The sequence below is a fragment of the Mandrillus leucophaeus genome, unplaced genomic scaffold, assembly GCF_000951045.1.
Source record: "Mandrillus leucophaeus isolate KB7577 unplaced genomic scaffold, Mleu.le_1.0 Scaffold676, whole genome shotgun sequence".
In the NCBI taxonomy this organism is placed as follows: domain Eukaryota; kingdom Metazoa; phylum Chordata; class Mammalia; order Primates; family Cercopithecidae; genus Mandrillus; species Mandrillus leucophaeus.
The window spans coordinates 1,991,062-2,003,124 of NW_012107319.1; the positions used below are offsets into that span (position 1 = coordinate 1,991,062).

At 38.1% G+C, this 12,063-nt stretch overlaps 1 protein-coding gene across 2 annotated transcripts in view; it reads left to right on the plus strand.

The window, feature by feature from the left end:
• PRIM2 (primase, DNA, polypeptide 2 (58kDa)) overlaps positions 1-12,063 on the plus strand; it is a 400,616-nt gene that overhangs the window by 348,694 nt on the left and 39,859 nt on the right. For both annotated transcript variants that reach the window (XM_012002075.1, XM_012002074.1), the window contains exons 11-12: positions 5,131-5,257; positions 11,634-11,716. In XM_012002075.1, coding sequence (XP_011857465.1) covers positions 5,131-5,257; positions 11,634-11,716 — 210 coding nt within the window. The remainder of the gene's footprint in view (positions 1-5,130; positions 5,258-11,633; positions 11,717-12,063) is intronic.

Consider the following 12,063-nt stretch of genomic DNA (forward strand, 5'->3'; position numbering starts at 1 on the left):
TGTTCTCATTGTTCAATTCCTACCTATGAGTGAGAACATGTGGTGTTGGTTTTCTGTCCTTGCGATAGTTTGCTGAGAATGATGGTTTCCAGCTTCATCCATGTCCCTACAAAGGACATGAACTCACCCTTCTTTATGGCTGCATAGTATTCCATGGTGTATATGTGCCACATTTTCTTAATCCAGTCTATCACTGATGGACATTTGGGTTGGTTCCAAGTCTTTGCTATTGTGAATAGTGACGCAGTAAACATATGTGTGCATGTGTCTTTATAGCAGCATGATTTATAATCCTTTGGGTATATACTCAGTAATGGGATTGCTGGGTCAGATGGTATTTCTAGTTCTAGATCCTTGAGGAATCGCCACACTGTCTTCCACAACAGTTGAACTAGTTTACAGTCAGTTTAGGGATTTCTATGGAGGTTTCATCACATAGGTTGAGCACGTATTAACTCGTTTTCCCGCCCCCTCCTTTTCCTGGAGGATGGGATAGTGCTGTTGAAAGTTCCAGGCTTCTAATTATGGCTTGGTCTTTCTGGTGACCAGCCCCCATCCAGAAGCCCACCAAGAGTCACCTCATTAGAACAAAAGATACTCTTATCAATACCCAGGAAGTTCCAAGGGATTAGCAACTCTGTCAGAAACTTGGGCCATGGACCAAATATTAGAACAGAAGATGCACCTAGCATCCCTCTTGCTCAGGAAATTACAAGAGTTTTGGGAACTCTCTGCGAGGAACCAGGAGCAGGGATCAAATACACATTTCTTGTTGTATCACAATATCACATCTCCAGGTGTCCATCAGCAAGAGCCCAGACAAGCGATCTGGTATATCAATACAGTAGAACACTACTCGGCAATAAACAAGAACAAACTGCTGATACATGTAATGGCAAGGATAAATCTCAGAAGCATTAAAGGACATGAAAGAAGCCAGACACAAATACTTTATACTGTGTGATTCCATTGATACAAAGTTATAGAATAGCTAAAACTAATCTGTGGTGACAAAAATCAGATCAGTAGTCGCTTCTGGTTGTGGAGGGAGGGGAATGTTGACTGAGAAGAAGCAAGAGGGAATTCTATAGGTTGATGGAAATGTTCTATCTTCTGGTAGGGGTGTGGGTTGTATACATATAGTCACTTGCCCAAACTGATCATCCTATAGACTTAAGATGTGTGTATTTCACTATATTTCAGTTATAATGTCAAATTTAAAGATCTCACACAAAAAATAGCAAGATATTTTCCTATCTCTTATTCTGACTCTCTTTCTGATTCTCTTGAAGTATTGGATGGCCCAGTCCCACTATACTGAGCCAGTTTTTGGAAGAAAATAAAATTTATTATTTTACTATCTTTTAATGTATCCACTATACTCTATAAAGGGCATCGTTTAAACTTTTTCAGTCTTTGTTGTTGTTGTTACAGTGAAGAAGAAAAGCTATCCAGAAGAACAAAATAGCACAACAGTGTAAACTTGCAATGATTTGGCAAGTTTTTGAAGTTATTTAATCCTGATAAGTTAAAATCCCTTGAAGCATATTTATACATTCATCTTTCCAGCCAGCTACCGCTTATTTGCTCTTTCATTCAAGTGAAGGTTATTGAGCACCTCCTATGAGTAGATGTTTTATCAGATACCAAGTGGGCATGCTATGATGAGTACACAACCAAGTCCCTGCCCTTAACAGCATTCCTAGTGTAGAAGTGATAAATACAAAAATAAATTCCATTGCAACAAGAAAAGTACAGCACTGTACAAACTGCTGCTGTGCATTCTTTTGAGGAAGCAACGTCTTCTGCCTTGGGTGCTTGGGAAGATTCCACAGAGGAAGTGACATTTGAGCCAGTTTGTATGAATACTTAGAGTTGTGGATAGGAGTTGGAAGAAGGGGGACATTTTAAGATGATTAGAAATGTAATTGAATAGTTCAGTGAGTCTTTTATCCTCCCTAAACCTTTAGGTAAAGGTTCAGTTAATATCTACTGAAGTAGAAGTCTTTTGCAGTAGCACAGTCAGTGTTTAAACTAGGAAATAGAAGTCTTTTGCAGTAGCATAGTCAGTGTTTAAATTAGGACACCAAAATGTTTTCCTTTTTCTCCCTCACCAATAGCAGCTAATATTTATTGAGAACAAAGGATGTGACAGGTACTCTGCTTAATGTTTTAATTTAATTTAATCTTCATAGCAATTTAATGCATTAATATTACTGTCCCTATAGATTAGGAAAATTGAGGATTGAAGTAACAGCCTTTATAAGTGGACAGGCCAGGGATTCTTTCCCAGGTTTCTCTGCCCCCAAAGCCTGGGATCTTTAAAAAGCCTACTCTATGTGTGTTGCTCTTAGTATGAGCCCAGAGAAAGCAAGCAAAGGGCAACTCTGAAGTGTCTTGCGATCACTTAAAAGAGGGGGGATTTACCTGCTTTCCAAAATACGGCCTGCCCACCTTTTGTATTTAAGTTTTAGTTCATTGCCAATATGTATAATTATTTATAAACTCAAAATAATCTGTTTTAGTTTTATTCCTATCTACATGACACTTTTTGGTGTTATGCTTAGTAATTTCATGTATGAAAAATTGCCAAGTAATCATTCTGTAAGCTTTCTAGAGTATCCATTTTATAAGTTAAAGAATCATGGCAGTAAAAACTATAAGCTCTTTCACTCTAATTATTAGGCTGAGAGCCTTGAAGATTTTGCCCTTTGAAAATGACTTGTTATTTGAGCAATCTGGCTTCTCACTATTTAACAAGTGTTGCTTAAAGCATCATGTAGGAACATTTGACGTGCTCCACAGCCACTCACAGCTTCTGATCATTCTGTTTGTGACAGCCTTGAGAGATCACTGAGTGGTAGTTTAAGATTGTGCTCCAGTATAAAAGTGGCAAGGTTTGTCTTTTAAACAAACATGTATGTTTTTCAGAGTAGAAGATAAATTTTTTGCTACATCAGTCATTTGCCATACATTTTAGATACTTGGTTTTAGATTTGTAGTTTTTGCCCAAATGACCACTTAACATGGGACACCTACCCTAACCCCTACCTCTTTACCAGGAACGTTAGATTTTTGTCCAAGGTTCTACCCGTATTGAATATTACCTCTTGCCAGATATCTTGTCAAAGGTACATTGTCTGCTTTTGGTTGACCAATGGGGTATGGGTTGTTATGCCAGACGAGTGTCACGTAGTAGTGGAATTAGAAAATCATCAACCAAGGGCCTGGCATAGTGACTCACATCTGCAATCCCAGGGCTTTAGGAGGCCAAGGTGGGAGGATTGCTTGAGGCCAGGAGTTTGAGACCAGCCTGGGCAACATAGCAGGACCCTGTCTGGTGACACACACCTGTAGTCCCAGTCACCCAGGAGGCTGAGTTGGGAAGATCACTTGAGCCCAGGAGTTTGAGGTTACAGTGAGCTATGATCATGGCATTGCACTCCAGTCAGGGCAACAGAGCAATATTCTATCTCTAAAAAAAAATTAAAAATTAAATTTAAGAAGTCACCAACCATCAGGCATTGGAAAACATTTAATGGAAGCAGAATAATGGGATGATAGCCTTCCTAATGCTGTAGTAGACAAAGCAGTACTTCACATTTTTTCCTTCATGCATGCTGGTACTGAGGTGGGTGCAAAGATCCAATAGACAGATCTTACCTCAAAGAGTTTATGGTCCTGGAAGAACTAATCACCTATGTGAATATGTGATTAATAGAAAGTAGCATGATAATGTGTCATAAAAGAAGTAAAGTGCCATAAAAATCAAATATGAAGATAAATCTTCTGGAAAAGTATAGGTATAAGTATAGGTAAAATGCTATTGAAATATGTGGGAAGAAGAGATTACTTCTGATTTTAGACCTCAAAACGAAGTGTCATTTAAAATGGAGTCTGAGAGAAGTTATGTCCTAAAAAGATTTAACTGGAAGCTACTATTTTTAAATGTCTTATTTCTTATTACTAAGAAAGTGTGGTATTATGGAAAGAACATGGGCTTTGGAATCAGACTTGTCTGTACATGTCTACCATTTAATAACTGTTGTACATCACATTGCTTCATTCTTTGAACTTCGGTTTTCTCAAGTATAGCATCATAGAGGAGTTGTGATGATCTAAATGATTAAATGGGATTACACTTTTAAAAGCTCCTAGCAAAATGCCTGGCACCTGTTCACTTTTCATTATATGCTGGTTGCTTTTGTTCTCCTGTCTGACCCAATTCAATGTCCGTTCTGTCCCATTAGCTTGTTTTATGAACATGGAGGCAAGGATTCTGGGTAGGAGGCAGTTGTAGTACTTCATTCATTAAGCATTCCTTGACTACTTTGTATAGTGGAAATCCAGAGGAAGGGATGATGATGATGATGATGATGATGATTATTATTATTATTATTATAATTTTGAGACAGGATCTCACTGTGTTTCCCAGGCTGAAGTACAGTGGCACAATCGTGGCTCACTGCAGCCTCAACCCTACAGCCCAATCGATAATTCTCCCTCAGGCTCCTGAGTAGCTGAGACCACAGGTGCATGCCACCACACCCAGCTAATTTAAAATTTTTTTTGTAGCGATGGGGTCTCACTATGTTGCCCAGGCTGGTCTTGAACTCCTGGGCTCAAGCGATCCTCTTGTCTTAGCCTCCTAAAGTGCTGGGATTACAGGCATGAGCCACTGCACCTGGCCTAGGATTAACTATTTTAATAGGCATTTAGGAAGTAGAATGGATAGATATGGGAATTCAGGGAGAATTAGGGGAAGGTGGATAGAAAAGAGGCTAAACTGGTTTTCTTCTACTATAATCTTTGGAATCAAGGTAAGAAGGGCAAATCGATGATTCTTCTCAGGAAAATATTTTCTTTATCTTTAAACATATAGATAACATTAGCTGTCTTCTACCTGAGAAATTTGTTTTCTATAAGTTTTGTACCTTTTTTTAAAAAAGAAATTATTTGTATCATGAAGGACCTAAATAATATATATGGTATGAATGTACATCTGCCCGTGAATGCTGAATTTATTCTAGAAAATATCACTTTGCATTCTTTGATTTTAGCTTGCTTTGCTGACCTCACTAGTATAATCATTGGCTGACTTTGTCTCTTTTTCTATTTTCTCCCAATCAGTTTGATAAAGGTTACTCTTACAACATCCGTCATAGCTTTGGAAAGGAAGGCAAGAGGACAGACTATACACCTTTCAGTTGCTTGAAGATTATTCTATCCAATCCACCAAGCCAAGGGGATTATCATGGTAAGTGCTTCCACTGGATATGTTGTCCAAGTACAGAAATCCAAGAGCTCTGTTGGAAACCCTGAAATAATGTAGTGGCTTTTTGCATTACTGTCAGGAGCTAGTTTGTAGCTTATGTCAGTCATCACTGTCAAGCTAGAGCTCCATTACTCTTAGAGCAATCTGTCTTATTGCTGAACTAGGTCAGGCAAGAGAAATTCATTCAGCTGCACTTCAGTTTGTGCTGGATTAGGCTTTTCAGTTCTCTCTTTCCTCCTTCCTGCTGTTCTCTGTCTCCCTCATCTTCTGCAGTGTTCTGCAAGTGTCTTAGAGGGCTGATATAAGTTTTACAAAGGTTTTTGAAATTAGAATATTCTAATTTTGGAATGGTAGATTCATTAATTTTCCAGAGGCTAACTACTAAGGAAAAGTGTGAGGTTTTTTTCTTATCACCATCAGCTGATTAACCAATAAAGATTAAGTGGTATCAGCCATAACTATCAATTTGCCTGAGTTATTTAAAAAGAAAAACAGAACATCTCATTTGTCTGGTATGTCCAAGAATGATTTAACGGTTCATATCAGTAAATTTTCTGGATTATCAAAGCTTACTACAATATGTATCAAAACTTCCTTTTGTTTTAGAATCTTAAACACTTTTTATAAGACTGCATACTTTTGGGCTGTTAAAGATCAAATAATCATAAACAGTATTTTTAGAAAGATATTCCATGTGTCCAAATCATTAAAAAATACCTATACATTCATTAGTTTAATAGCTGAAGAAGTGGCCAGCACTAGTTAGATAGATAGATTAGATAGATAGATTAGATAGATAGATAGATAGATAGATAGATAGATAGATAGATAGATAGATAGATAGATGTAGATACAGATGATTTTTTTTTTTTTTTTTGAGACGGAGTTTCGCTCTTGTTGCCCAGGCTGGAGGCAATGGCGCGATCTCAGCTCACTGCAGTCTCTGCCTCCCGGGTTCAAGCAATTCTCCTGCCTCAGCCTCCTGAGTAGCTGGGATTACAGGCACCCGCCACCATGCCCAGCTAATTTTTTGTATTTTTAGTAGAGATGGGGTTTCACCATGTTGGCCAGGCTGGCGGGCCTCAGGTGATCTGCCTGCCTTGGCCTCCCAAAGTGCTGGGACTATGGGCGTAAGCCACCGCACCCGGCCTGGTAATATATATTGAGTGGTTTTTATCACTTATGTCAGAGTCCCTTGAGGTGCTTTTTTAGAAATGCAGATTCTCAGGGCTCACCCTCAGTCATATAAAATCAAACTTTATTTGCAAGTACACTGGGTGAGTTTTATGTTTTCTAAAGTTTGAAAGCCATGGATCCAGATACTTCTGTTGAGGAAGCCTGAAGCGTTTTTTTAGCCTAGCAGCCATATCAGGCAGTCAACTTATGATTAAGCTTGTGGCCAAGTAAAACTCCCAGGGATTTGTCTGCAGATTTTCAGGTTCTAGCATTTGTCTCTTAATTAGTTGGTTTTCATTAGCTTAAATGCAAAACTTTATTTCTGTTAAGTTGTATCTTGTTATCCCAGTGCATTCTGTTATTATTTTGTTTCTAAGTTCAACTCTGTCAGTCAAGAAATATTATACTTAACACTCAATGAACTCATTATTTGTTGGAAACATTTACTTATCCCTTTTTAAAAAAGTAATAAACTTAATTTTTTAGAGCTGTTTTAGGTTCACAGCAAAATCATGTGGGAAGTTCAGAGTTCCCATGTACTTCCACACCCCAACACATGCACAACCTCCCTTGCTGTCAGTATCCCACACCACACTGGTGCATGTATGTATTACAATCGATGAACCTACATTGACACATCATCATCATCCAAAGTCCATAGTTTACATTAGGGTGAATTCTTGGTGCTGTATATCACGTGGGTTTGGGCATGTATCTACCATTGTAGTATTCTACAGAATAGTTGCACTGCCATAAAAATCCTGTGTTTTACCTATTCATCCTTTTCTTCCTTGGTCTCTGGCAACCACTGATCTTTTAACTGTCTCCATAGTTGCACCTTTTTACATAATGTCATCATACGGCATATAGCCTTTTCAAATTCACTTCTGAACTTGGTAACATGCATTTAAGTTTCCTTTATGTCTTTTCATGGCTTGTTAATGGATTTATTTTTTGCACGGAATGATATCCCATTGTCTATATGTACACAGATTATTTATTCATTGACCTTGTGAAGGACATCTTGGTTGCTTCCAAGTTTTGGCAATTATGAATAACCTGCTGTAAATATCTGTGTGCAGGTTTTTATGTAGATAGAAGTTATCATTTCATTTGGGTTAATACCAAGTCACATGATTACTGGATCATAAAGTGGCACAGTGGCTGTACCATTTTTCATTCCCACCAGCAGTGAATGAGAGTTCTTGTCACTGCAAATTCTTACCAGCTTTTGGTGGTGTCATGTTTTGGATTTTGGCCATTCTAATAGATGTGTAGTGGTATTTCTTTGTTGTTTCCATTTACAGTACCCTACTGGCATTATGTTGAAGTCTTTTCATAAGCTTACTTGGCTTCTGCATATCTTCTTCGGTGAAGTGTCTATTCAAGTCTTCTGCCCGTTTTAAAATCAGGCCATTTTCTTATTGCTGAATTTCGAGAGTTCATTGTATATTTTGCAGAACAGTACTTTATCAGATTTGTCTTTTGCAAATGTTTTCTCCCCATCTATGCTTCTGTTCTTTTCTCTCTTTTTTCGCCTTTTGGGATTTCAGTTACACACGCATTCTACCTTTTATAGTTGTCCCACAGTTCTTGGGTATTGTGTGTGTGGTTTATTTTTGTTTTTGTTTTTGTTTTTTTGTCTTTTTTCTCTGTTTTTTAGTTTCAGAAGTTTCTATTTGTCATATCCACAAGATCCAAGGATTTTCCCCAGCCATGTCCAGTCTACTGATGAACTCATTGAAGACATTCTTCATTTCTGTTACAGTGTTTTTGATCACTAGCATTTCTTTTTTATTCTTAGAATTTTCATCTCTCTGCTAGCTGGTTATTCTAACTCATTTATTGAATAGGGAGTCCTTTCTCCATTGCCTATTTTTATTGACTTTGTTGAAGGTCAGATAGTTGTAGGTATGCTGTCTTACTTCTGATTCTCTATTCTGGTTCATTAGTCTATGTGTCTGTTTTTGTACTAGTACCATGCTGTTTTGGTTACAATAGCCTTATAGTATAGTTTGGAGTTAGGTAGAGTTACAATAGCCTTATAGTATAGTTTGGAGTTAGGTAGAGTGATACCTCTGGCTTTTTTTTTTTTTTTTGGAGACGGAGTCTCATTCTGTGGCCCAGGCTAGAGTGCAGTGGCGCCATCTCGGCTCACTGCAAGCTCCGCCTCCCGGGTTCACACCACTCTCCTGCCTCAGCTTCCCGCACCACTCTCCTGCCTCAGCTTCCCGCATAGCTGAGACTACAGGCGCCTGCCACCATGCCTGGCTGATTTTTTGTATTTTCAGTAGAGACGAGGTTTCACCATGGTCTCGATCTCCTGACCTCATGATCTGTCCGCCTCAGCCTCCCAAAGTGCTGGGATTACAGGTGTGAGCCACCGCGCCCGGCCTGATGCCTCTGGCTTTGTTCCTTTTGCTTAGGATTGCTTTGGTCATTTAGGCTCTTTTTTAGTTCCATATGAATTTTAGAATAGTTGTTTTCTTACTCTGTGAAAAATGACATTGGTGGTTTGATAGGAATAGCATTGAATCTGTGCATTACTTAGGGTGGTATGGCCATTTTAATGATACTGATTCTTCCAGTCCATGAGCATGGAATGTTTTTCTGTTTGTGTTGTCTCTAATTTCATTCAGCAGCGTTTTGTAGTTCTCCTTGTAGAGATCTTTCACTTCCTCGCTTAGATGTATTCCTAAATATTTTATTTATTTATTTTTTGGTGGCTACTGTAAACGGAGTTGTGTTTTCGATTTGGCTCTCAGCTTGAACATTGTTGGTATATAGAAATGCTACTGATTTTTAAGGCCGGGTGTGGTGGATCATGCCTGTAATCCCAGCACTTTGGGAGGCCAACACGGGTAGATCACTTGAGGTCAGGAGTTCAAGACCAGCCTGGCCAACATGGTGAAACCTCATTTCTACTAAAATTAAAAAGTAGAACAAAAATTAGTCAGGCATGGTGGCGTGCGCCTGTAATTCCAGCTACTCAGGAAACAGAGGTTGCAGTTGCTGAGATGGCACCACTGTACCGGGTGACGGAGTGAGTCTCTGTCTCAAAAAAAAGAAATACTACTGATTTTTGTATATTAATTTTGTATCCTGAAACTTTGCTGAAGTCATTTATTAATTCTAGGAGCCTTTTGGTGCATTCTTTAGGGTTTTCTAGGTATAGAATCATATCATCAGTAAGCAAAGATAGTTTGACTTCTTTTCCTATTTGGATGTCTTTTCTTTCTTTCTTTTGCCTAATTGCTCTGGGTAGGACTCCCAGTAGTATTTTGAGTAAGAGTGGTGAGAGTGGGCATCCTTGTCTTGTTCCCATTCTCAAGGGGAATGGTTTGAGCTTTGGCCCATTCAGTATGATGTTGGCTGTGGGTTTCTCTTAGATAGTTCTTATTATTTTGAGGTGTATTCCTTTGGTGTCTAGTTTTTTGAGGGTTTTTATCATGAAGGGATATTGGATGTTTTATTTTTATTTATTTATTTATTTTTTGAGACGGAGTCTTGCTCTGTCGCCCAGGCTGGAATGCAGTGGCGCGCTCTTGGCTCACTGCAAGCTCTGCCTCCCAGGTTCACGCCATTCTCCTGCCTCAGCCTCCCAAGTAGCTGGGACTACAGGGGTCTGCTGCCATGCCTAGCTAATTTTTTATATTTTTAGTAGAGACAGGGTTTCACCATGTTAGCCAGGATGGTCTCGATCTCCTGACCTTGTGTTCCGCCCACCTCGGCCTTCCAAAGTGCTGGGATTACAGGCATGAGCCACCGCACCTGGCCGGGATATTGGATTTTGTTGAAAGCTTTTTCATTCTATTGAGAAAATACAGTTTTTGTTTTTAATTCTGTTTATGTGGTGAATCACTTTTATTGATTTGCATATGTTGAGTCAGACTCGCATCCCAGAAATAAAGCCTATTTGATCATGGTGAATTAGCTTTTTGATGTGCTGCTGGATTCAGTTTGCTAGTATTTTGTTGAGGATTTTTTATTCTATGGTCATCAGAGATATTGGCTAGAAGTTTTCTTTTTTTCATTGTGTCTCAGCCAGATTTTGGTATCAGGGTGATGCTGGCTTCATAAATTGAGTTAATGTGGGGAGTCCCCCCTCCTCAGTTTTTTGGAATAGTTTTAGTAGGATTGGTACCAATTCTTCTTTGTACATCTAGCAGAATTTGGCCATGAATCTACCTGGTCCAGGGCTTTTTCTGGTTTATAGGTTTTTTTATTCCTGATTCAGTTTCAGACCTCATTATTGGTCTGTTCAAATTTTCACTTTCTTCCTACTTCAGTCTCGGAAGGTTGTGTGTTTCCTGGAACTTAGTCATTTCCTCTAGATTTTCTAATTCATGAAAAATGCACAATTATTTCTAATTAACTTACAGATCTATCATCTGTATGACTGAAAAAAAAATTTTCTGTATTAAATTTTTAATAAGTATTTTGACTTACCATTGCAGTTTCTTATTAAAATATCTAAAATTTTCTAGATTTTGTCCTAAAACAACTTTTATATTTCAAATTCTTCTGTATTCTTGTTTATGTGAATATTTCTAGTGGTCTATCTTTATTTTTCATGAAATAATATAGAGATGACATGTATCCACTATAAGTTGTTTTTCTATGAAATAGTTTATTTTTTCATCTGATTTCCATCCATGATTCTTTTACATTTTTATAGATTCTACGCTTTAGGAAATAGGCATGTAATTTACATTTGAAAATGATGTTGAATTTTTTTCTTTCTCAGAGTTTGCATGTTTTTCATGTTATTTACATTATCTACCTTCTCTCATATGCCTTTTACATAATTTTTAGACTAGAATATAAGAAGATTGTATAAAGTTTTAAAATAAACTATTATGCAGCTAATTTGTGATTATTTGTGCTTGTTAGCAAGGAGTGTAATTAAAGTTGTTTTCCCTCTTCCTGTTGAATGGACATCTTAGCCTGACAATGCTGCAATGTTTTATGTAACTCTTGAGCCTGGAGTGCCCTGATAACCATATAGCTAAGTAATCATTTAGATAAAAAGAGGAAAGCAGTTGTACCATGGGCAATTACCTTTTTTATTAATAAACTGTTAGACAATTAAGGGGAGCTTAGATGGTCTCTCAAGTGTGGTATTGTACTAAGTTGTGGGTAAATAACCTTGTTTGTGTGCTGGCTTATTTTCTGTTGTCAGGGTGCCCATTCCGTCACAGTGATCCAGAGCTGCTGAAGCAAAAGTTGCAGTCATACAAGATCTCTCCTGGAGGGATAAGCCAGGTAGGTCATATTCTTCTCCCTGTATCTGCAGTAACGAGGCCTCAGACAGATCTCTTGGTTTTATTTAATGTTCTTGCAGTGATGCTGTGTACTACTTGTCAGGCCTCACACCAGACATCTTATCTTCAAGACGAATTAAGTTAAAACCTTGACTTACCTGGTTTAGACTCTTTGGAAATTCTAGTTCTTCTGTCTGCTAAGCTGCATTTTTATTTTTCCTAATCATAAAGGAAGCTGGAAATCTTCCCCCCCACCTGAATTTGTTTTACTGTCTCAACTGAGGACTACATCTTTAAAAATAAAATTTTAGAGCAATGCATGGAAGCTTATTAATGAAGCTGAAAATT